At 49.3% G+C, this 24,493-nt stretch overlaps 3 protein-coding genes across 5 annotated transcripts; 2 read left to right on the forward strand and 1 right to left on the reverse strand.

The window, feature by feature from the left end:
- The first annotated feature begins 327 nt into the window (after positions 1-327).
- On the forward strand, positions 328-3,698 carry PFDN5 (prefoldin subunit 5). The gene is made up of 6 exons (XM_077753479.1): positions 328-436; positions 638-740; positions 1,033-1,064; positions 2,443-2,517; positions 2,629-2,734; positions 3,490-3,698. The coding sequence occupies exons 1-6, from the start codon at positions 365-367 to the stop codon at positions 3,564-3,566; spliced, it is 465 nt and encodes a 154-aa protein (XP_077609605.1). The 5' UTR covers positions 328-364; the 3' UTR covers positions 3,567-3,698.
- A 179-nt stretch (positions 3,699-3,877) lies between these two features.
- Positions 3,878-9,773, forward strand: MYG1 (MYG1 exonuclease). The gene is made up of 7 exons (XM_077753478.1): positions 3,878-4,028; positions 4,103-4,215; positions 6,845-7,004; positions 8,727-8,879; positions 9,015-9,137; positions 9,237-9,418; positions 9,566-9,773. The coding sequence occupies exons 1-7, from the start codon at positions 3,936-3,938 to the stop codon at positions 9,753-9,755; spliced, it is 1,014 nt and encodes a 337-aa protein (XP_077609604.1). The 5' UTR covers positions 3,878-3,935; the 3' UTR covers positions 9,756-9,773.
- A 262-nt stretch (positions 9,774-10,035) lies between these two features.
- On the reverse strand, positions 10,036-23,004 carry AAAS (aladin WD repeat nucleoporin). 3 transcript variants are annotated; one of them, XM_077753474.1, is made up of 16 exons: positions 22,677-23,004; positions 21,909-22,036; positions 19,067-19,122; positions 18,657-18,748; positions 18,455-18,501; positions 18,083-18,181; positions 17,639-17,782; positions 12,426-12,546; positions 11,773-11,897; positions 11,513-11,573; positions 11,302-11,392; positions 11,000-11,093; positions 10,850-10,917; positions 10,623-10,704; positions 10,426-10,510; positions 10,036-10,296 (listed from the first exon to the last, which is right to left on the reverse strand). In XM_077753474.1, the coding sequence occupies exons 1-16, from the start codon at positions 22,797-22,799 to the stop codon at positions 10,072-10,074; spliced, it is 1,641 nt and encodes a 546-aa protein (XP_077609600.1). In that variant the 5' UTR covers positions 22,800-23,004; the 3' UTR covers positions 10,036-10,071. The 3 variants fall into 3 exon arrangements, with proteins under 3 accessions (XP_077609600.1, XP_077609602.1, XP_077609601.1); XM_077753476.1 differs by having other exon boundaries at positions 22,729-22,817; XM_077753475.1 differs by lacking the exon at positions 22,677-23,004 and adding an exon at positions 22,554-22,625.
- Between the last annotated feature and the right edge of the window lie 1,489 nt (positions 23,005-24,493).

The following is a 24,493-nucleotide window of genomic DNA, read 5'->3' on the forward strand; positions in this document are numbered from 1 at the left end:
TGTGATCCCAAAGCACCAGCCTCCTTCCTTACCTGTCATTCACTATGCTTATACTACCCACGTGGAGGAGCATATATTACTTTGCAATATTATTACTAACTGGATATTTTTAAGATTTTTATTAAGTTCCTTGAGGGTAGGAGGCCTGCTTGCAACAATTTTACTGTAAGAGGCGGGTGAGGTTTTGTGAAAATCATATGCCACTCTCTCCCATTAAAGACTCCAGCCCCTCTCTTCCGGGATGGAGGATCATAGAGATGTTCGGCGCAGCGAGGCCTCCAGGCGCATCCATCGAGATGCGCAGGGGGCGGCTAGAGCGTTGCTCGCCCAGCCGGCTTCCGCTTCGTTAGTCCTCCTTCCCAACATGGCGCAGTCAGTTAACATCACCGAGCTGAACCTGCCACAGCTAGAGATGCTCAAGAACCAGTTGGACCAGGTGGGGACGGGCGGCCGACACCCCTTCCCCGCCTCACATCCCTTCTGCCCACGCGTACTCCCTCGCCCCCATTCCTCTCCTCTTTGGGATGCTCGCCTTCCCCTGCGAAACCCCCACGCCATCCCAGGACCAGCCCCCTCTCCGGCAGTGCTTTCCTCTCTCTCCAGCACCCAGACTGACCCGGTCTCCCGTCCTCCGCAGGAAGTGGAGTTCTTGTCCACGTCCATTGCCCAGCTCAAGGTGGTACAGACCAAGTACGTGGAAGCCAAGGACTGTCTGAACGTGCTGAACAAGAACAACGAGGGTATGGGGTAGGCGCGTGAAGGCGACATGGGGGATGTGGTGAGCCGGCTACTCTCGCCCCGCCTTCTAATCTAGTTGTCCTTACCTGAGAAGAGAAAGCAATCCACCACGTATTGTATACCGCTACACGAGCCCTTTGCATGTTGCCTGCCGAGAGTTGAAATGTACAGGACACTCCTCTGCTCCCTTTGTCCCGTTTCCGTTCTTTTCTTGCTATCTCTGCGCTCTGCCCCGCTGCAACTCCCTTTAACGTCTTAACCTTCCCCAGATGTTTGTCTTAATTGCTTTCACAGGGAAAGAATTACTCGTCCCACTGACGAGTTCTGTATCCTTTCCACAGAAACTGCCACCCTGCCCTCTCTTTGTCTCTCACCAGTCTTCCGGAGAAGGGTGGGGGGAAAGGGTGGGATAAGTTTCCATTACTCCAGCGTGTCTTCATGATTCTGAGAACACTCTTATTTTACACACTTTGTACCTCTCCTAACCTGGGGCCAACATCCAGCTAATGCTTTTTTTTTTTTAAGTTTTATTTATTTTTGAGATAGAGATAGAGACAGCGTGAGCAGGGGAGGGTCAGAGAGAGAGGGAGACACAGAATCTGAAACAGGCTCCAGGCTCTGAGCTATTCCTCAGCACAGAGCTCGATGAGGCCTTGAACCCACAAACCGTGAGATCATGACCTGAGCCGAAGTCGGACGCTTAACCGACTGAGCCCCCCAGCTGCCCCCCAGCTAATGCTTTGTGAGCACCAAGCCATATGTAGAATTAAGGTGTGATTATTTCCCTTTGCTGTTTGAGAATATCCTCTAATATGAAGGCAAAACGGGTGTGTTTACACTTTTACTAATAACTTAGAAGACATAGACGATAGAAGAATAGCAGGGTATAGAAACAAGGGGGTCGGCTCTGTGTATGAATCCTCAATGTTGGCTTACCAGTGGCTATTTCCAAACTGTTGTTACTAAGAAATCTGCATTGTCTGTTTTACTTGAATGAGTTATGACAATAGGGCACCTGTAAGCTGAGAACTGACAGGCTGCAAAGAAAACAACAGAAGTAGTGTAGTAGCGATTGGCCACGTACCATTGAGTCCATCAGGAATTAGCTAGTGATTTTGTGATTGGGGCTGTTAAGGGAAAGTGGTCTGGCTTTTTTTTTTTTTTAATGTTTTATTTTTGAAAGAGAGAGAGCGCGCGTGCGCCTGAGCAGGGGAGGGGCAGAGAGAGAGAGAGGGAGACACAGGATCCAAAGCAGGCTCCAGGCTCTAGCTGTCAGCACAGAGTCTCATGCAGGGGCTCAAACCCATGAACCATGAGATCATGACCTGAGCTGAAGTTGGACACTTAACTGACTGAACCACCCAGGTGCCCTGAGGCCAGCTTTTCACTTTTACGACTCCACAGCAGTAGGAAAATACTGTATGCAGTCCTTCTGGAAAGGCTGGTGGGAAGAATTCTAAGAACTGCGTGGAGAATGGGAGATGGGATCGGGGAAGGAGGGTGTTTCCAGCATATGCCATTTTCTCCATAAGGCACCGAGTTCTCTGTCCCCCCCCATCTGGAGTGGCTAGGCATTGTTCTGAGGCTTCCAGATTCTTCAGTCCTTGAGCCTTGTAGCTTTTTAGAAAAGAAGGCCAAGCAGGTTAGCTGACAAGGAATCATGACTCCCGCTGGGCTAGTTTTCCCTTAATCCTTGCTTCTCAGATGTATGTCCCTGGGAAGCTACATGATGTGGAACATGTCCTCATCGATGTGGGAACAGGCTACTATGTAGAAAAGGTGAGTGGAAGTAACCACGTGGATGACCCTCTGAGCAGGGACAGGAAGTTTAGGGGAAGAGCTAGAGTACAACATCGGGCCTCCCCTTAGCCATTCACTCTGCCCTTGCAGACAGCTGAGGATGCCAAGGACTTTTTCAAGAGGAAGATAGACTTCCTCACCAAACAGATGGAGAAAATCCAGCCAGCCCTGCAGGAGAAGCATGCCATGAAACAGGGTAAGCTTGGCCTGGGCCACCTCTTCACCCTTTCTACCTCCATAACGAACATGGAATGAACTGGGGGTGTCCCCTTCTCCAGATTGAAGCCATGCCCTTCTCTTTGATGTCCATATGTAGCATTCTCTAGATTCTGTGCATTACATACTCACTGTAGATTCCTGGGTTGGGTGCCTGAGAATTTTAGAAGAAGGAAATCCTATTTTTTTTTTTTTTTTTTGGCAAATTCCTCTTTAATGGGGGATGGGAGAATGATACGGGTAAATGAACATCTAGGAAAGAAATACAGCCGGAACTAAGGACTAGCCCTTGCAACCCTGGCTAGACATTAGAATCACCCAGGAAGTTTATAAAGGAAGCCGGAGTACAGCCCAAACCAGTTAAGTCAGCCTGGGGATGTGGGGATTCTGGGGGCCAGTGTTTGTTTAAAAGCTCCCCACGTATTTCTGTTACAATCAGGATTGAGAGCGCTTCTTCTGAAGGCAAAACTCTTGTCCACAGTGTAATTTTCTCGATGTTTGAAGCATTTAATACTGTATTTTGTTCATCTTTATGTCCCAGTGGTTATCATCTTTGCTGACCACGGTAGACTCTCAGTATGTGTGCGTCCCCCAGTGAATCACTGTGTTTAAAGTTTTATGAACTGTACTTGGTTCTCTACCTGTCCTTGATTTTTTCCTCACGTTTCCTGAACTGAACTGTGGGTTCTCCCGTCTCGCTCCACACGGGGGTCTGACTCTTCTTTGTTTCCGCAGCTGTCATGGAGATGATGAGCCAGAAGATTCAGCAGCTTACAGCCCTGGGGGCAGCTCAGGCTACTGCCAAGGCCTGAGAGCTTGTTTCAGAAATGGGGCCGATGGACCCTGCTTCAAGGAGCCTGGGACTTTGTGGGCGTGGCTTCCTGGGGTCAAGGAAGAGAGGGGTCTGGTGTTTTCATGCTAATAAATGTGCCGGCTGGGCAGAATATTGGTCTTTTCTTGCATTGAGCAAAGGACTGGTGGTGAGCCTGGAGGGCCGTGGTCTAGTCGCTGTGCCGCTCCCCAGAGCCAGCTCTGTAGGGGTGAGGTAGTGCTTATCTCGGAGGCTCCGCCCTGGGCCTTGGGCGGGGGAGTTGGGGAGAAGCCCTACACGGCGCTGGGCTTNGCCCCGGACGCTCAGCCTGGAGCCCGCCCCGCCGTCCAAGCGAGCCCGCGGCAGCCGCATGGCGCCACCGCGCATCGGGACGCACAACGGCACTTTTCACTGCGATGAGGCCCTGGCGTGCGCCCTGCTGCGCCTGCTGCCCGAGTACCGGGTACGGCCGGCTGAAAGCGCCTCCGGGGTGGGCCGCGCTCCCGGCCTTCCCCTCACCTCCCCTGTCCCTCGCAGGACGCAGAGATCGTGCGGACCCGGGACCCCGAAAAACTGGCTGCCTGTGACATCGTGGTAGACGTGGGTGGCGAGTACGACCCGCAGAGACACCGATATGACCATCACCAGAGGTGAGCTGCCAGATACCGTTTCTTGACCTCCCTTGACTGGGGCGCTCCTCTGCTCCAAGGCAGCTGTCCGCCGCGGGGGTCTGCCCCGTGTCGCCGGAGGGAACCGCCCTATCCTTGCCGGCGGACTCCCGAGTCCCGTGGGCCTGCAGCCGTCCCCCTGGCCTCGCGTCTCGCCCAGCTCCCGGGCCCGCCTCTCGCCCCTCCCGACTGGCCGCCTTCCCTCTGCCGGTCCCCCAGCTCTGATCAGTCCTTGCCCGTGGTTGGTGACAGCTTAGACGTGCGTGGTCTTCCGCTTCATTTGACACTCTTCCCCCTGGGAAATCTTTCTTTTCCGAGGCTAGCCCACTGTCCGCAGGACCAGTCCAGCCCCCTTCCCCTCTCCTCAGGCCCCTGCCTCCTCCAGCTCCCTCCTGCCTCCCGCTTTTCTAAGGAAATTGAGCCTTTCCTGCGGGCCCGCCCTCAGATTTTCACTCCCGGGCATCCTCAGCTCCCTCCTTCCAGCTCAGGAAACTCACTCCCTTCTGTTCGCCCCTTTCCGGATGTTACTGCTTCTTCCTCGGGGTCGAGACCACCGTTCTCGACAACCCCCGCGCTTCTGCTGCTTTTTGCCTGCAACCTAACACTCTGTCCTGCCGTCTCCCGTCTGGAAGTAAAAGAAGTGAACGAAAAACAAAACCCTCCCTCATATGCACCGCACTGTTTAAAGTGGTGATCGCGGAGAGATTATGAGGATGTTTTATTTTCATTCTCTTTAAGTACTTCTCTCCCTCGGTTTTTTTTTTTTGTTTTTTTTTTTAAGCAGCAGGCAAAAGTTAGAGTATAAGATTAGAAGGGAATAATAATATGAAAGCTCTCTTTACAGAGGGGACATTTGAAAGTGAATGCCCCTCTCACTTCGTTTCTAAGTGTACATACTACATTCATAAATGAATGTGGGAACCCTCATGGTATTTATAGCCTCATCTCCTACCCTCCCTTCCAAGCCTGTCTTCAAAAGAAGAGCCGACCCTCCCTCCACCTTCCTTCCAGTTCATTCCATTCATTCATTTAGCCGGTCCTCTCCCAGTCTCTCCCCTGGCAGTGCTCATGGAAAGGGCACCAGTGACCTCAACACCAAACTCAGGTTGCTGGCTGAAGGGCTCACTTTACCTGACCTCTTTGTGGCCTTTGACAGTATTGACTAATTTTTTCTGATTTTATATACACTTTTTTTTTAAATGATGAAGTATTTGATACATGAAAGAATATACATTTTTGGAATATAAAACCTGTAATGCACACCCAAGAACCAGTCTCCCAACCTAAGAACTAGAACATTACCATTACCTTTGTGTCTGTGCCCAAGTACTTCTTCCCCGCCCATCCCCCTGTGTCCCAGAAGCAAGCAGCATCCTTAATTTTGTGTCCATCATGCCTTTGTTCTGTGCAGTTCAGCACATGTCTGTTTCTATCAACAATTTAGGTTTGCTGCTTCTTGAACTTTTATCTGAGGGAGTTACTGTTTGTTGGTAATTTTAGGCATTTTATAACTTTTTGCATTTACTCACTATTTAATAATAAAGAACACTGAAACAAAAAATTTATGATGAACGGTTAGAAATTACAGCTGTGGTTTCTCTTTCGCCAAGAACTGTCCTACCTTTTCCCTATTCTCTGTGCCACTGAGAATTCAGATTCCTGCCGTCCTCACTCACCTCCAGNGTAGGGCAGGCTGAGGGAGTTACTGTTTGTTGGTAATTTTAGGCATTTTATAACTTTTTGCATGTACTCACTATTTAATAATAAACACTGAAACAAAAAATTTATGATGAACGGTTAGAAATTACAGCTGTGGTTTCTCTTTCCCCAAGAACTGTCCTACCTTTTCCCTATTCTCTGTGCCACTGAGAATTCAGATTCCTGCCATCCTCACTCACCTCCAGCGCTGCAGGTAATCTTGCATTTGTCTCTGTGCGCTGGCTGGCATAGTGCTCTACACGCACTTGCCCGCTTAAAGTCTCTCGGTGGCTCCCCACTACCTACAGATCAAGTCCAAGCTCCAGGATATGGCAGATGGGGCCTGCCACGACCTGGCCCTGCTGACTCTTTCAGCTTATTTTTTGCCGCTCCTCACATCCAAGCCGTCTTTCCTGCAGTTCCATGAAAACATCTGGCTCTTAGCCTTTCTACATGTTGTTCCATCTGCCAGGAATGCCTTTTCTCCTTCACCTTTTGTCTGGCTGGCGACACCTACTAGTTCATCTTTTAGCCTGAACACACTCCTTCCTCCTCCCCCCTTATATTTGTTTATAATGTAGCTAGAGCATTCACCTGGTTGTTTGTGTGCTTGTCTGCCTTTAGTAGATGAACTTGAAGGCAGGGACATTGTCTTAGGTCTTTTTTTTTAATCCCTAATGTCTAAAAGACAATACCTGACATGTAGTAAGCATTCAGTAAACTATTGTTGAATGCATGCATGAATGGGGACCCCAGGCTGAGGTCCATGTTGAACCCCAAGAAAAAGCTGAAGCCTTCACAGCTGGGCTTTGTCCTCCCAGCTCCAGCGTCCTCACCCACTCGTGCCTGCGCACGCGCACACTGAGTTTACTGAGGCAGCTGTGCCTCAGCCCCGCCTCTTTGTGCTCCTCAGGTCTTTCACAGAGACCATGAGCTCCCTGTCGCCTGGGAAGCCATGGCAGACAAAGCTGAGCAGTGCGGGACTCGTTTATCTGCACTTCGGGCACAAGCTGCTGGCCCAACTGCTGGGCGCTAACGAAAAGGACAGCACGGTGGACACCATCTATGACAAGGTGGGGATCCAAGGACAGAGATGACCCGTATATGTATCTCCACCAGCTGGGACTGGGCCTCAGGTCAAGATTCCTGGCCCAGAGCTAGCCCAGCACCCTCTCCTTCAGGCTCATCTCACAAGGAGATGGTTAGGCTCTCCAGTCTCTATCCTGGGGGGGTTGTGAGAATGAGGTGGTGCTTGGGGAAGGGCTTTGGAAACCATAAAGCAGCATTTCCTGGTCCTTTTCTTGACCCAACATGCATAGGCAGTCGTTGTGCAACTTGGCAATAGAGGAGGCTGCTTATGTTTGGGATTTAGGATTTGGGACCTTTGGGAGTATAAGGCTTAGAGGTTCTGGCTGCCCTGAAGGGGGAGGGAGCAGATCTTGGACGCATGAATTGGGAAGCTCAGCTGGAAGGGGTCGGATTATGAAAACATCTACAGGATCCATCCGCATCCCCTGCAAGCAGCTCAACACATTCCTGCTGTGGGGAAGGAATGGGGCCACTCGTCCTGGCGCGCACGTCACATCAAACAGGGATTCTGAGGACATCTACCTGGCCCCACTCCTATGAAGTTCACAAGTCAAACTTTCAGGAGCGCCCGAGTGGCTCAGTCAGGTGGGCGGTGGACTGTTGATTTTGTCTCAGGGCATGATCTCATGGTTTGAGAGACTGAATGTCGAGTTGCATTCTGCACTGATCTTAGAGCCTGCTTGGGCTTCTTTTTTGCTCTCTCTTCCCCTCCCCAACTCATGCATGTACACACACTCTCTCTCTCAAAATAAGTAAATTAAAAAAAATAAGTCAAACTTCAGATTTAGGCAACTCTGATTTTTGCAGAGGCCGTTGAGTTCACTGTCTCAGTTTGCCTGTCATCTGCCCCTGTGACACAGCAGGAGCATGAGCCAAACAAGTGAAGAAATAATGAATGGCTGGATTAGAGCTTTAGGAATACTGGTTTTAGACTGCGTGGGTCAGTCTTCCTTCTGCTGAGGGGCTTCTCAGTGATTACAGTAGGTTACGCCAAGTTTTAACTGAGCATCGTGTTGGGGCCCAGACCAAGAGGTGCTGGCACAGTTTTTCTCGGCTCTCCCCAAAAACAGTGCTTTTCTGCATACCGCAAACGCATTGGTGTTGTAGGCTATTGTTTCTACCCCCAGACTCTTGAGGCGCTGTCCTGCCACTTCCACAGGCTCAAGAGAGACAGCTGCTGTTCTGTTCCCACCGCGTGACACAGCCTGGGCTTCCCAGGGACCACATCCCAGCTCCTGTGTCTCACCCAGCACTCTCTCTCCCACCTGACTTGTGTTTGGCCACACCCCTGTGTACTTCATTGACCAGGTCACTGAATAGCCTACTTAACCCACCCAGAGACTCACCTGCTCTCAGCCAGAGATCTGTCCACTCCCACAGGTCCCCTCGTGGAACTTGAGACCTTCCTTGTTCTGAAGTCAGCAGCCCCCACCCCACACACATTGGCCTTGATTCATGCTCTGCAGGGTAGTGGAGGGAGTGCTGGATTAGAAGTCAGATGATCTGAATACCAGCCCCCAGCACGGTTAGCCTGACCTTAAGCTGCGGAATTCCCCAGTTCCCCCGTTGTTCATCCAGTGAACATTGAGAGGTCTAATGGGACTGTTGGAAAAATTAAATGAAACGGTGCGTGCACAGACTTTGAGACCTAGACACCTTTATGCAAGTGGTAGGTGCCCTCAGCATTTCTCCTGCTGCTGCCTTAGATGTACGAGAACTTCGTGGAGGAGGTGGATGCGGTGGACAATGGGATCTCCCAGTGGGAGGAGGGAGAGCCTAGATACGCGCTAACCACCACACTGAGCGCCCGGGTTGCTCGGCTTAACCCTACATGGAACCAGCCCAACCAAGACACGGAGGTAAGGAGAGCCTCGGGGGAAGGGACCGTGAGGCACGTAAGTATTTTGGGGGAGGAAATGAGAGTGGCTGCCTCTTCCAGTCCTAGCAAAGTCAAAAGTTGAGGCCGGCACCATGGTTCTGACTCCGATTCCCAGGCCGGGTTCAAGCGTGCGATGGATCTGGTTCGCGAGGAGTTTCTGCAGAGAGTAGACTTCTACCAGCATAGCTGGCTGCCAGCCCGGGCCTTGGTGGAAGAGGCCCTGGCCCAGCGATTCCAGGTACAGGTCTGGGAGGAGGCACTGTGGTTCACAGATTAGTGACTGCTGGCCAGCTGCTGGTCGGCGGGGGCTCCCGCTTCCAGCCACGCCTCCTTTCAGGTGGACCCAAGTGGAGAGATAGTAGAACTGGCAAAAGGTGGATGCCCCTGGAAGGATCACCTCTACCACCTGGAATCTGGGATGTCACCCCCGGCGACCATCACCTTTGTTATCTACACTGACCAGGCTGGACAGTGGCGGGTACAGTGTGTGCCCAAGGAGCCCCACTCATTCCAGAGCCGGTAAGGCCCTTAAAGGACCGCCCTGCAGGCTTGTTTCAGCCCTTTGGCAGCGGGGGCCACTAGGCTGGGCCTCTTCTGTGCTACCACTCTCTGCTCCTCGAGGCCTGCATTTGCTCCCACCAACTTCCTCTTTCTGCTTACTTACAGGCTGCCCCTGCCAGAGCCCTGGCGGGGACTTCGGGATGAGGCCCTGGACCAGGTCAGTGGGATTCCTGGCTGCATCTTCGTCCACACCAGTGGCTTCATTGGTGGGCACCACACCCGAGAGGGTGCCTTGAGCATGGCCCGTGCCACCCTGGCCCAGCGCCAACGCCTCCTACAAATCTTAGTCCAATAAAATGCTCTCTGTCTCATACTGATCCAGTCCTTGCCCCATTATTGCCCTGCACCCTTTTGGGAACCTGCTGAAACTTGGGAAAAGTGAAATGTTTATTATATGCCAAAGCCCACAGTAGATATTTTCTCCGCGTTGCTTCCAAATCGTTTGAAAACCACCCAGTTCCTAAGGATAAATAATTTGACCAAACTCCTAAAAAGTGACACAGCCATCTTAACCCAAAGTCCATGCCTTCTTTCACTAGACCCCAATGCACCTCCCTGGAAAAATGTCTCATAACTAAGTGGAAAACAACGAGGGGAATTTATTATTATTATCAGAAGTGGGAGTGAGGGGAGTGGGGCTGGGCAGGTGGTGGCCCGGGGAGGGGATCCCATGGGGCAGAGATTGGGGATGTCTCCGTAAAGAGGGGCAGATCATGAATAGAGCCTCCGCCCCCAGCTGGGGGCTCCTGGGTTCGGCCAAACACTGGGCTAAAACGTGGAAACTGGGCATTGACAAAGTACAGAGGGATGTGGGCAATTCGGCCTGTGGACCAACACTGCAGAGAAGGACAAGAGAAATCTATCAGAGCTGAAGCCCAAAGAAGGCCGCAGAGCGGGGCCACACAGTAGCCAAAGCCCTGGGTTCTTCCGCCCCACTCCCGAACCCAGCAGCCTGGCCTACTCACCACACTGAGCAGCGCCCCTTTGTTGAAGGAAGGATGGAAAGTGATGAGCTGCGCCTGGGCCCCTGGCTCCCCCTGGATGATGCCACTAGGAAAGGAAGGTGAGCAGGCCGCTGGAGCCGGGCAGCGGAGGAGGATGTGGTTTGGTGTGGGAAGGCTAGGGTGGGGAGTCCAGACCTGATGGCCCAACAGGCACTTACCAAGGAAGCAGCTCAAACACGGGGCTGTTTCGAGTGCGAAAAAGGAGGATGACTGGTTTCCCATCCTGGACGCGTGGATTTCCTGTAAGAAATGGGTGTGACAGGAAGGCACCCTACAAGGCAGAATCCCAGGGCAGGGCAGAGAACTCCAGCCTGGACACAGGACACCCTCCATTAATGGGAAGATGGCTGTGGCCCGAGCAAAGTCCTTCCTCCCCAACCCTTACCTTTCATGAGCACAGCCAGACGTTCCCCACTGGGGTCCCAGACCATGGAGTGAGCCTCTCCCCCAAGCCTGTGGGTCAGAACAGTAGGTTGGGAGGGTTCAGCGTGGTCCCTCCACCTTTTCACTGCCCCTCCCTCACCATTCAGCTCACCTTTCCTCCCCGTCTGGTGTCTGTACTGTTGTCTCAGACAGATCGGCCACGATGGTGGCTGACTTTGCACCTCCAACGCGCCCCTTTCCCTCCCCTGCAAGAAGGGCAGAGGCTCTGAAGTAACAGGAGAGGGCCTCTCACTGGTCGCCTGCCTCCCACCCATTCATTGTACGCAACAACACCTCTCAAGTCCCCCAAGTTTTACTTCGCTTTATCCTTCAGAGTAGCCTATTCCAGGGGGTGCCTGCCTCCCCCTGACTGCCCCAGATAGTCTGCATTCAGAGCAGTTTCCCCTGACTTACCGCAACGTTCTGGGAATGACAAGGAGTAAATGAGTGGTTCCCCCAATACAGTGAACAGCAGTCGGTTTCCATCTGGGCTCCAGCAGCCAGTCTGGGGTCAGGGAACAAAAGGTAGGGGAACACTGGTCGGTAGGGGGGACGCAGGGAGACAAGCTGGAGGGATCTGGGGCCCACCTCCTCCCCGGCTCTCTGAATCACAGTCCCCTCTCACCTGACACCACCCTGACAGAGTAGGCCACCTCTCGCAAGTCCACATCTGGGCCTCCCAGACTCTGCGCCGGAAAGAGTCAGGTCACAGCCTAGGACCTCTAGGTTCCAAAACTTGCACTTCCCTCCCTCTGCCGGTCCCAGGGCCAGATCAGAGAATGGTCACAGAACAGAAGGTTCTGCCTGCTGGAAGTTCCAGGAGCCAAGTGCCTTTCTCGGGGTCGTTCCTGTCCTTCCCTCTTCCCCCGCTCTCCTCCCACTCACCGAAAGACAGCTGAAGGAGTGGTAGCCAGGACTTTGCTGCCATCCGGAGACCAGAGCAGATTGGTAACCCCACCGCCGCGAAACCAGGGAAGGGGAACACAGGTCTCTGTTGAGACATCCCATACCTAGGCAGAAGGGGCGGGAGTGAGCGGGCGCTCCAGCATCCCCATCCTGTCACGGGGGCTGCCCTAACTCTAGGTACAAGGACACAGAGAGGGGAGGAAGCAAGGGAAGGACTGTTAAAACAGGAGGGAATGGGTTTATATGTACAGTGATAGCAAGCAGAACTTTATTTTGAGAGAGAGCAAGCAGGGGAGGGTGCAGAGAGAAAAGGAGAGAGAATAGCAAGCAGGCTCCATGCTGTCAGTGCAGAGCCCGACACGGGCTCAATCCCACAAAACCATGAGATCATGACCTGAGCCGAAACCAAAAGTTGGATGCTTCACTGGATGAGCCACCCAGGTGACCCAGCAAGCAGAATTTTAAATCTGAAGAGTCTGAATGGTGCCGCTCCTTCCCTGGGTACGTTTAACACTGAATGGACAATTAGCCCCCTCCTCCCCCCGGGATCGTTTCCCCCACTGGAGAAGAATGCTCTTGGCTCACGTCTGAGGGGGCTGAAATGGCCAAAAGAGGGGTGGGGACCAACTCACCAGGATAGCAGCATCCACAGGTGAAGCTGAGAGCAGCCGTCCCCCACTGGGTGCCCAGGCCAAGCTGGTGACAGGTGTGTGCCCAGGGTGAGAGAGCACTTGCGCACAGCCAGAAGAGGGTCTGCCCAGGGGAGAGGTATAGAGTCAGAAGGCGACAAAAGGAATGCCCCTCCCCGACTCTACTTCCTTGCCTTCCACTAAAACTTCCAAATCCCAACGGCCCCTGGAATCCAAGTTAGGAGAAATGAAGAAGGGTCGTGGAAGCGATAGAAGAAAATAAGGAAGAAGAGCAGAGTTGCCACCATGAGGTCCATGGATGAAACTGCACGAGAGGGAGGAAGCTTGCACTGTGGGCCTCCCGGAGACAAGAACTTCTGACAGCAGAGCTGGATGGTGCAGAGCTGGATGGTGCCGAGCAGGGGAGAGGCCGTGCTCTGCCCCCAACCAGAGCCCTCTCCGCACCACACTGCCCAGCCTGGGGCCTGGGATCATCTAGGACTCTACCTTAGGGTTCCAATTTCTCTTCCAGAAATATCTGCTGCTCCCCCAAGAACTCATCCCGTGCTGCAAACCCTGTCTGTCTTGTGAGAATTAGTCTGTCTGTGCTCCTGCATTTTCTTCTGCTTGTCACGAGGGTGCTGCACGTGGGTCATCCTCCACCATGAGGATGTGACTTCGTCAGCTTTGTGCTTCGTCAGCCATGCACCTGGGGCAGGCGGTGACCTGAATGAACCATCCTCTTCCTTTTCCACCAAACTGTAACTACCTTTAGTGCCAGTGAGACCCCAGATCACAGAACACAACTTATTCTTGAACTTTAAATCAGTTATCTTTTCAGCTCTGTTCACTGAGATCCATCTCACTCTTCTCAGCGGCTCCACTGCCTCCATTCCCCTGAACAGATAAACTATAATTCATTCACTCAGGCCTCCACAAATGGGCGTTTCACAGTTGTTTATGATGTGGGGGGTTTTTTAGGTTTATTTATTTTGAGAGAAAGAGAGCACAGAGGGGCAGAGAGAGGGAGAGAGAGAATCCCAAGCTCCGTGCTATCAGCACAGACCCCTACACAGGGCTCCGTGGGATCATGACCTGCACTGAAATCAAGAGTCAGATGCTCAGCCAACTGAGCCACCCAGGCGCTCTATAATGTTTTCTGATTACAAACAATACTGCAAAAAAATTCTCTGTATCGATATCCTTATATACTCGTTACTATGAGTTCAGAATTTGGGGGTAAAAAAGGTTGGCACTTTTTTAAAAACAGGGGCGCCTGGGTGGCTCAGTCGGTTAAATGTCCAACTCTTGGTTTCAGCTCAGGTCATGATCTCATGGTTTGTGAGGTCAAGCCCCACATCAGGCTCCTTGCTGATAGTGTGGAGCCTCCTTGAAGATTCTCTCTCTCCCCCCTCCCCTGCTCACTCTGTCTCTCAAAAATAAACTAAATATAAATATACCAACAAATTATTTTGTGAAAAGTTTGTACAACATAGTCTCATGAGAAAAAAAAGTACCCACTTTCCCAGTCTTGCTAGTACTGGATATTATCAAACATTTTAATTTTAATATTCTGAATGAGTAAAAAATGTTCTGTACTTTCTTTTAGTCCTTTTATTTCTGTTTTGCTTTTTAGTCTGCTTGGAATTTACTTGTATATAAAGTATAAGCAAAGACTATCTTTATGACTTCCCAAAGGGATTGCCAATTATCAACACTACTAAAACACACACACACACACACACACACAGAAAAAAACACTAAACTTCTTTATTGCAATAATAAGCCAAATTTATCATATATNAGCCAATTATCAACACTACTAAAACACACACACACACACACACACAGAAAAAAACACTAAACTTCTTTATTGCAATAATAAGCCAAATTTATCATATATTCTCAGGTCTGTTCCTGAATGTTAGTTACACTGGTTTGTCTATCCTTATGCCAGTGGTAACTTTCCATTACTGCAACTTCATAAATATTTTAATTTTTATGAAAGTCTCCCCTCAATATTCTTCCTTTTCAAACTTTTCTTGGCGATTCTTCCACATTTATTCTTTAATAAGAACTCTGAATATCATTTTGCCCAGTTCAGAAAAACAAAAGCCAGAATTCTGGTTTCAAGTCTACTTGATTACACTTTCCTGTCTGGGCATAGAGTATGTCTCCCATTTAGTCAGCTCTAGTTCAAGGTCAGGGTTCTTCTACAACTTTCTTCAGATGTCTGGTAGATTAAATACATTTAATAATTTATTCTTAGTGATTTAATAATTGTATGTACTGTAAATAGAACATTTTTTCTGCTTCAATTTCTCAATGATTATTATAGGTATAAAAAAAAACTATTAAATTTTTGGTTTCTTGGATCCAGTCACCTTACTACATTTAAATTTATTAGCTCAAACAGTTTTTTAGTTGAGTCTCTTGTTTTATCTAGGTATGAAATCCTATCTTTTTAAAAATTTTTTAAAAATGTTTTTTATTTATTTCTGAGAGAGAGAGAGACAGCATGAGCAGAGGAGGGTCAGAGAGAGAGGGAGACGCAGAATCTGAAGCAGGCTCCAGGCTCTGAGCTCACTGTCAGCACAGAGCCCGACGCAGGGCTCCAACCCACGAACCGTGAGATCATGACCTGAGCCGAAGTCGGACACTTAACCGACTAAGCCACCCAGGCGCCCCATGAAAATCCTATCTTTAAATAAGAATAATTTTCCCTTTGTTTTCAAGACGTCACATTTTTTTGTTTTAATGCGCTCACTAGAATCTCCAAAAATAATGCTGATTAACAATGGTGACAATAAGGGGCTCCTGGGTGGCTCAGTTGGTAGAATGTACAATTCTTGATCTTCAGGTTGTGACTTTCAGTTCCAGTTTGGGTGTAGAGATTACTTAAAAGAATAAAATCTTTTTTTTTTAATGTTTCTTTTTTAAAGTTTATTTATTTTGAGAAAGAGGGGAGAGAGAAACCCATGTAGGCTCAGGGCTGTCAGCGTAGAGCCCAACACAGGGGCTACATGAAATCATGACCTGAGCCAAAATCAAGTGTCACACAATCAACTGAGCCACCCAGGTGCCCCAAAAGAATAAAATCTTTAAAAAAAATAAAAAACAAAATAAAAATAACAGTGATAATGGTAACTACCTTTATCTTGACATTACTGGAGAAAATACCTTTAATATTTCATATTTCAATGTCTAACATGAGAGCTACTGATTCTGAGTAAATACTCTTTTTTTCTTTTTCCCTGAGTAAATTCTTATCTTAGGTCATCTCTTTGTATTCTTATTTTACTTTCTGTTTTCACCTGGAATGTCTTTTTTTTTTTTNCGCTTAACCGACTGAGCCACCCAGATACCCCTGGAATGTCTTTTTTTTGTTTTTTTTTAAATGTTTTATTTATTTCTGAGAAAGAGAGAGGGAGAGACACCATGAGCAGGGGAGGGTCAGAGAGAGGGAGTCACAGAATCTGAAACAGGTTCCAGGCTCTGAGCTAGCTGTCAGCACAGAGCCCAACGCGGGGCTCGAACCCACGAACGGTGAGGTCATGAGCTGAGCCGAAGTTGGATGCTTAACCAACTGAGCCACCCAGGTGCCCCAATGTCTGCTTTTTAAGAAGATTAAACCTTTCTTTAAGGTTTTTAATATTTTTCTTAATGTTTATTCATTTTTGAGAGAGAGAGAGACAGAGTGTGAGCAGGGAGACATAGAATCTGAAGGAGGCCCCAGGCTCGGAGCTGTCAGCACAGAGCCCGACACGGGGCTTGACCTCATGAACCATGACATCATGACGTGAGCCAAAGTCAGACACTTAGCTGACGGAGCCACCCAGGCACCCCTATGTATGATTTTTAAATCTATGCTCAAATATCATCTTTCTTATACTACTGTCAGGTTTAAGTTTTAGGGCTTAGCTTTATAAATATACATCAGGATGAATTCTAGGACAGAAAGAGGACATCAATGGAAAAACTGGTAAAATCTGAAGAAAGTCTGACAAACATCAGTTTCTTAGTTTTGACAAATGTAACATGCTAACATAAGATGTTAGCAATGGGGAAAACTGGGGGACAGGTATACCAGAACTTTCTGTACTATCTGCAACTTTTATAAACATGTAAAATTATACCAAAATAAAGTTTATTGAAAGGAAAAAAATCAGGTTTTCCAAATTTTTCTATGATCTGGTCTAATTCAAATAACAAGGAGGGGTACCTGGCTGGCTTAGTCAGTAGAACATGAAACTCTTAATCTCAGAGTCATGAGTTCAAACCCCATGTTGGGCATGGAGCCTACTTTAAAAATAAATAACATGAAGATTATCATAGAACTTTCATAATGCCATCTCAGCCTGGCATTTTTTTTTAAATGTCTATTTATTTTTGAGAGAGACAGAGCATGAGCAGGGAAAGAGGCAAAGAAAGAAGGAGACAGGCTCTGAAAGCAGGCTCTAGGCTGTCAGCACAGAGACCGACGTGGTGCTCAAACCCACGAGCCGTGAGATCATGACTTGAGCCAAAGTTGGACACTCAATGGACTGAGCCAGCCAGGCGCCCCACAGCCTGGCATTTTCTTCTAGTGCTAGAGCTCATCTGTTTTAATTTCTTACACAATCCACTTTGGTTAGGTTTTGCTAGGGAATCAAATATTTCCTTCAGATTTCCAATGTTAGTCTAAACTTGTATATGATATTCTCAAATAGTTCTTCTATTTTCTTCCATATCTGCTGTTATCTCTTCTTTCCCACTTTGAAAATACTATACTCTGATTTTCTCTTTTACCCTGATATGGCTGGCCAAAAAGTTTTCTTCATTATTCATAATTTAAAGAATCAGTTTCTGATTTTATATTTACTTAGTTCTCGTGGGTATTTTTTTTTTTTCCAATTTCCTTGATTTCAAGTTCTGTCTACATTAATTCCCTCCCCCACTTCCTTTAAACCCAACATCGGGACAGTCCTCTGAAAAACACAAGTCTTTCCACTCCATGATCCATGGATACACACTACCCACAATTCCAGAAGTCCCTAGTTCTGTCCCTTTCTCTAGATTAGGGCATTCTCAGCACCTTCACGGTGACCTTAGGTCTGCTTCTCCCACAGCCCTGGGAAGCACCGCGAGGACAAAGAACTTCTAGACCTTGATGCCCACCACCACTAGCATGGCTGCAACCCTGAGGCCAAGGTAAGGCAGAAGCCCCTGGGACTCACCGGGTGGACAAGGAGGTGGGGTCCAGGGTCCAGACGAGAATACAGGTCTGGCAGGCCACAGCCAGCACAGAGGCACTGAGGGGCTTCCAGGCCAGAGCCGCCACATTTCGCTGCAGCCGGTGCTTCAGGGAGGGGACGATTGTGCTGTGGTGAAGATTAAGGGATGGAGTCAAAGCAGGGACACTACAGCTGAGGGGACCAGAGTTCAGGTGAAGAGGGAAAGCCAAGAGAAGAAATTGGACCACACAGAGCCCAGGGGTATTGTGGGAGAGGATAGGGTAAAGGTTAGATCCGGAAATAGGACACGTCTAACTGTAGCGGCTCCCAGATGCGGTTCTGCAAGGGGTCCTGTGGACCAGGCCCAGGAACCAAGGCGAGCAGGGAGAGGGAGACTGACTCTTGGAGACTGAAGAGTCAGGGCGCACCCAGCATGCCCCCACATACCTGCTGGCATTATACACGCGGACCGAGTCATCTAGAAGGGCCACCGCAAACTTGTTGGTGTGGGGGTGCCACGCAAAGACCCGCAGGCAGCAGCTGGACCTGGCGCAGGAGTGAGCATGAGGAAGGCTGCCCTGCGCCTCCCCATCCCCCAGCCCAAAGGCTCAGCTTCCCTTTCACACAAGGGCACTATCGAGGACACTGTCGTTTCTCCCTTTTTCTTTTATTTCTTTTTTCAGGAGGTAGGAGGAAGGTGAGTGTGGGTATTAGTCAGGAGAGCAGTGGGAGAGGTCTCTGCCTTGACTACCTCAGAGAAGTTCCAAGGTTCAGAACAGGACTTCCTTCCCACAAAAGCCCCAGAGCTCCTACACTCACCAGTTTGTGACTTGGGCAAATTCGGCAATCAGATCTTCACTCTTGAGCTGCAAGAACAAAGCAACAGAGGACGTGTTGGGACAGAGGGAGTTTATCCCCTCCGCTCCCACCTCACCCTGACCTTAAGAGATGGGAAATGGAAGGGGGCAGGAGTGAGGGAGTGGCAGCTGGCAGAGAGGGCCGGGGAGGAAGCCAAACTTACGGACAGGTGGGGGAACAGGGACCCGTGGAGGGAGGAGGCCCATCGACAGACTGCCAGGGCCCAGCTGGATGCCGTCTTCACCCACTCAAACACTGTGAGGTTGAGGAAGCAGCTCTGATTAGCTCCAATTAAACCATTCACGGGGCAATCAGTGCGCACCCTAAGATGAAGGATGAGCAAGGACGAGCGTCCCCCAGGTCCTTCTGCCCAACAAATGCTCGGGACACCCACTCTGGGCCATGTGAGGGAGGCAGAGGGGAGAAAAGAAGATGGCACGGGCACAGACAACTGGGGCAGGAAAAACAGGGCTAAAGGGAAACGGCTGGGCCAAGAGGTACTGGGATAAGTTACAAAGAATATGGAGGGGAGATGCCAACCATAAAACTGGAGAAGGCGGGGAAAATACTTACCCTCTTCCTCCGAGTTTGCGATTTCATTCAGCACCCCAAAAAGGCCCACATCACGCCTGATGAGAGAAAGCTCTGAGTTAGACGATTCTGATCCCTTGCCTCCCTCCACAAGTTATATTCAGTCAATAAGCATGTATCAAAAATAAGAACATTCAGGGGCACCTGGCTGGCTCAGTGGGTGGAGTATGTGACTCTTGAGCTCAAGGCTGTGAGATCGGGACCCACAGCGTGTGTAGAGATTACTTAAAAATAAAATCTTAAGGGGTGCCTGGGTGGCTCGATTGGTTAAGCGTCTGACTTGAGCTCAGGTCATGATCTCGTGGTTCATGGCTTCAAGCCCCCCATCAGGCTCTGTGCTGTCAATGTGGAGCCTGCTTTGGAACCTCTCCCTCTCTCTCTGCCCCTCCCCTGCTCATGCATTTGCACTCTCTCCTTCTTTCTGTCAAAAAAAAACATTAAAAAAAATTTTTTTAATAAAATCTTTTTTAGAAAAAGGATCACTCACATTTTAACGAGTGCCAAGTATGTTCTAGGCACTTTATATATAATTCTTTCCTTTAATTATCACACTCATCTAAATGGCATTTTTCTCATTTTACCAACAAGACAATGAAGGCTCAGCGGTCTTTCAGGGCCTTGTGAGCAGGTCAAGGGATCAAGACTAGTCCTAAACGAGTGAATGGAAANTTTTTTTTTTTTTAAGTTATCTCCACACCCAACGTAGGCTGGAGAACTCACGACTCTGAGATCAAGAGTCATGCTCTACCAACCGAGCCAGGCGCCCCACCATGGAAGGATTTTAAACAGAGGAATAAACTGATCACACTGGCATTTTAGAAAGATCAGTCTGGCTGCAAATTCGAGGGGGACAAAAATAGAGAGAAGGAGATGGGGTAAGAGACTACTTCACAAATCTGGAAAAAAGGCCAACGTGCTCTGAACCAATAGGGTTGGAGAAAAGCAGATAGATTTGAGACGTGAGGAAGCAGAATGAACAGAATTTCATGGCTTATTAGACATTAGGAAGAGTAATATCAAAGGAAACACCTATGTAATAATTACAGCAGCTAATACTGCTTACAGTATGCCAAGGCTGGGCTAGAGGCTTCACATGCATCACCTAATTCAGCCACCATCACAACCCTACAAAATCAGTATTTTTTTTTTAATGTTTTATTTATTTTTGAGAGAGAGATAGAGACAGCATGAGCAAGGGAGGGTCAGAGAGAGGGAGTCACAGAATCCGAAGACAGGCTCCAGGCTCTGAGCTAGCTGTCAGCAGAGAGCCCGACACAGGGCTCAAACCCAGGAACCGTGAGATCATGACCTGAGCTCAAGTTGGACATTTGGCCAACTAAGCCACCCAGGCGCCCCTCAAAATTGGTATTGTTAACATCTCAGTTTTAGATGAGGGAACAGAGGCCTGAAAAGGTTACTGTTGTCAATGTGACATAGGTAGGAAGTAGCAGCATCAGAATTCAACCTGTCTGTCTGCCCCAGAGCCTACATTCAAACCACTTGCTCCTGAATGAGTAGTAAGGTCATTCCCTGAGATGAAAAACCCAAGGTAGAAGCAGGTTTGGAAAAGGAAATGAAGAGACTGGCTCTGAATATGCTGAGTGTGTGAAGCCTGTGAAAGAGCCAACCAAGGGGGTTTGGCAGACAAGGCGATACCCGGTATGAAGTATCCATTTTAAGTCCAGCTCAGGACACCAATATTCAAGGGACATCAGGAAGAGGAGGCACAGAAAAGGCAGGAGAAGCAGCAGGTGAAGAGGCAGGAAGTGAGAAAGAGGCTGGGACTTATCAGACAAGAGCTTCCCTCACACAAAGAGGTGTGCAAATTAAACAGGACTATGGTAACAAATACCTAAATTTGATAGCACATGTACTGGCAAACAGGCACTCTCATACTCCACTGGTGGGACTGTAAATGTGTACAATTTCAGTGGAGGACTATTTGGTGGCACCTCACGATATTACAAATGGACACACCTTTGAACCCACCTGCTGGATTTGTAGGAGTCTATCCTACACGTGTCAGTGATAATAACTAACCCTTTTTTTTTTTTTAATGGTTTTTACTTATTTCTGAGAAAGAGAGAGAGAGAGAGAGAGACAGTGTGAGCAGGGGAGGGTCAGACAGAGAGAGAGATACAGAATCTGAAGCAGGCTCCAGGCTCTGAGCTAGCTGTCAGCACAGAGCCCAATGCGGGGCTCAAACCCACGAACCGTGAGATCATGACCTGAGCCAAAGTCGGACGCTTAACCGACTGAGCCACCCAGGCGCCCCTATAATAACTAACCCTTGAAGGGACTAATGTGTATGGATGAGGCACTGTTCTCTAAGTGCTTTCCATCCACTGATTTATTTCATGGTCACTACAACCTATTAAGACAGGTTCCATTTTACAGACGAGGAAAGTGAGGGACCAAGTGACTAAGTAACTTGCCCAACATCACACAGCCAGGAACTGAATCCAGACAGGTGACTCCACTCCTACATGTGCCAAATGAATGACCTAAATATGAGATTCTTTATTCACTGCACCGTTAGAACTATATGTAAGCTTCAGGTAAAAGCTCAGAAAGTGGTAATGATGTGAAGTGGGGGCAAGGAGCAGACTCACTTAATCAAATCAGAAGGCAAGGCAAGTCACTGGAGATGAAATGAACTAATGTCGACTTAGGTTTCTCAGTAAGAACGGCTAACTTGTTATGATGAATGATATCCAGCCCTGAGCTAGAGAGAGAGCCTGGCAGACCAAGGCAGATGGAGGGTGACCCCATCTTCTTCAAGATCTGCAGACCATGGCCCAGGGGACCGTCTGCCACATCTCACCACATGTTGATGCATCTCTTCCATACTTGCTCCCGGTGATGGATGAAGGCAGTTCTTGTGCCATGGTCCAGCCTCCCAGGGGTCTTCAGGGGATCCTTCGTCAGGTTCAGGACAGGAAGGTTGATCCACTATAGGCCAGAAATTAGAGAGGTGTGGCGATGAGTCCGTCTCTTCCCCGGATCGTTGTTGAACTCCGTCAATCTCCAAACCATGAGTAAGCCAAGAGTAAGAGGCTCCACTAACCTGCCTCCCATTCCCATAAACCTAACCCTGGTGGGAAGGGGAAACAGAGCTTAGCTCCCTTATCTGTAAAACCAGAGTACTGCATAGGATTGCTGGGATTATGAAGTCTTATATTTGTGAAGCACATCGGACTCAGAGCCTTTCATACATAGCAAATGTCAGTGTCTCTCCCTTTTCCTTCCCCAGGAACCCTGTGGGGGGGGGGGGGGGAACGCCCAGGTTGTGCCTCCACAGCTCTCCCAGATACTGTCCCCAACTTTTCAGTAGTTCTCTTGCACCCTCACATCCTCTAAATTCTCCCTCATTCTTTCCATTTCCTCTAGGCTTGCCACACAGTTCCTCAGCATCCCTCATTCTCCAATCCCAAACCTAAAATACATTCCAGCCCTTCTATTCTTAAACCTCGGCCAGGCGGCTTCCAGTTCGCTGGACTGAGGACAGCGACCCCGTCCCCGCTCCGCAGCCTCAGGTCCCCCATGCCCCGCCCCCATGCCTGAAGGTCCCCTCCCTCTTCGCCCCGACCACCTGGCCCCGGAAGTCAGGAGGCGGACTCTCATAGCTATTGCCAGTCACCAACTCGTTATTGTGCTCGTATAGGGTGACTTGACCCCTAGGCGGCGGCGGAGGGAACAATCCCAGGGAGCACATCTTGCCGGTCCCGAGGACGTCTGGAATCGGTAAATTCGCGAACCCCGCTCCTCTCTTAGTTCCCGGGCTAGATTCGGATCCGTACGGGTAGCCGTCTGGGACAAACGGAGATGCAAAATTCAGCGGAAGTGAGGGGAAGGGTAACGCAGAACACGAACGCGTGCGCAGTCCGGGACCGACTTCCAAAGCTTCGTCTCGCGCCGCCTAGCGGCGGGAGGGAGAGCGGCGCGGGCGTGGCACGGGCGCCAAACTCTAGTTAAGGGTCGGAGCGGGTTTTGTGTGTGCGTGTGTGTGTTGCTTTGTTTTATGCGAGACCTCTGTTTTTCCCAGTTCCAAATTCCACAACACAGTTTCCCACCCCCCTCTCAGCGCTCGGAAAGCCCAAAATAAGCCACGTTCAGGGAAGTGAACTCTGCCAGGACTGTGGATCATCCGGAGGAAAATGCGGACTGTCTCGGGCAGCTGGGTAGCCAGCTGTGAAAAGCCTCTGGGAGGAGTAAAGTCAGGGGAGACCTTGGGAGGAAGAGGGAAGCGCCAGCCAAAACTTGAGGTCCCCCGGGTTAGGCGCGGAGGACGAGTGAGAACGATTGGAAAACTGACATTTTCTGAGCACGTATTGTAGAGTACGGTGCTTGTTTAATCTTTACAACAACCCCGTGAGGTGGGTACTGTTGTATCACCAAGAGGAAAGTGAGGCACAGAGAGATTGGACCTAGAAATATGAAAACCAGGCGTCATTCTGATTTAAGTATAAAAGTGAGATGGGGCGCCTGGCGGGTTCATGCGACTCCATCTTCGGGTAATGAACTCGCGCCCCTTGTCGGGAGTAGAGTTTACTTAAAATAAGTAAATAAAAAAAATAAAAGTGAGATTGATTTTATTCTGTTTCCAAAGGATGGAGCTAGAATGCAGAATGGGTGCGCCTCTTCTTGCAGTTGTGATACTTTGGAAACGTTTTTGAATTCTTTGAGCCTCGGTTTCCTCACTTTTGGACCCTCCTAATTATTTCACGTGGTTGTTTCCCATACAAAATAATGGAAATGAAGCCATTTAATAAATGGTAAAGCACTAAACACTTGATTAGCCATAACTGCCATGAACTTGGTGACCTTGAGCTTTGGTTTGGTTTTTGGGTTTTTTTTTTAATGGTTATTTATTTTGAGAGAGAGCTAGAGAGAGCAGGGGAGGGGCAGAGAGAGGATTCCAAGCAGGCTCAGGGCTGTCAGCACAGAGCCCCTATCTAACAGCAAGATCATGGTCTGAGCGAAATCAAGAGGCGTTTGCCTAACCCACTGAGCCACCCAGGTGTCCCTGGTTTATTCATTTAACAAAGGTTAATGAGCAATTCTAAGGACCATGCTCTGGGGACACAGAAATGAAGAAGGCATAGTCACTGCTCCCAAGAGTTGCCAGTCAAGTTGGAGAAACTAGGGGGCATTCTAGGTTTAGCATTCTTGTCTGCCCCTCCTTTCTACCTGAAAAGTTGCCCCCAAGAAAGTGATTCCAGGGTCAAAAAACAAGAAGGCTCCTCTGAAAATGCCCTTAACGTGGAGAAAGCCACGGGTCTCCTCTGCTCTGGGACTTCCCAAATGTTAGTGATCGTACACACCCGAGAAAAATCTTGCTAAAAATGCAGGTTCTGCGGTGGAGCTTTTAAGCTGTAGCCCCAAAACGCCCCTCACCTGATACTGCAC

This window comes from Crocuta crocuta, unplaced genomic scaffold (assembly GCF_008692635.1).
Source record: "Crocuta crocuta isolate KB4526 unplaced genomic scaffold, BGI_CrCroc_1.0 scaffold30, whole genome shotgun sequence".
Classification (NCBI taxonomy): Eukaryota; Metazoa; Chordata; class Mammalia; order Carnivora; family Hyaenidae; genus Crocuta; species Crocuta crocuta.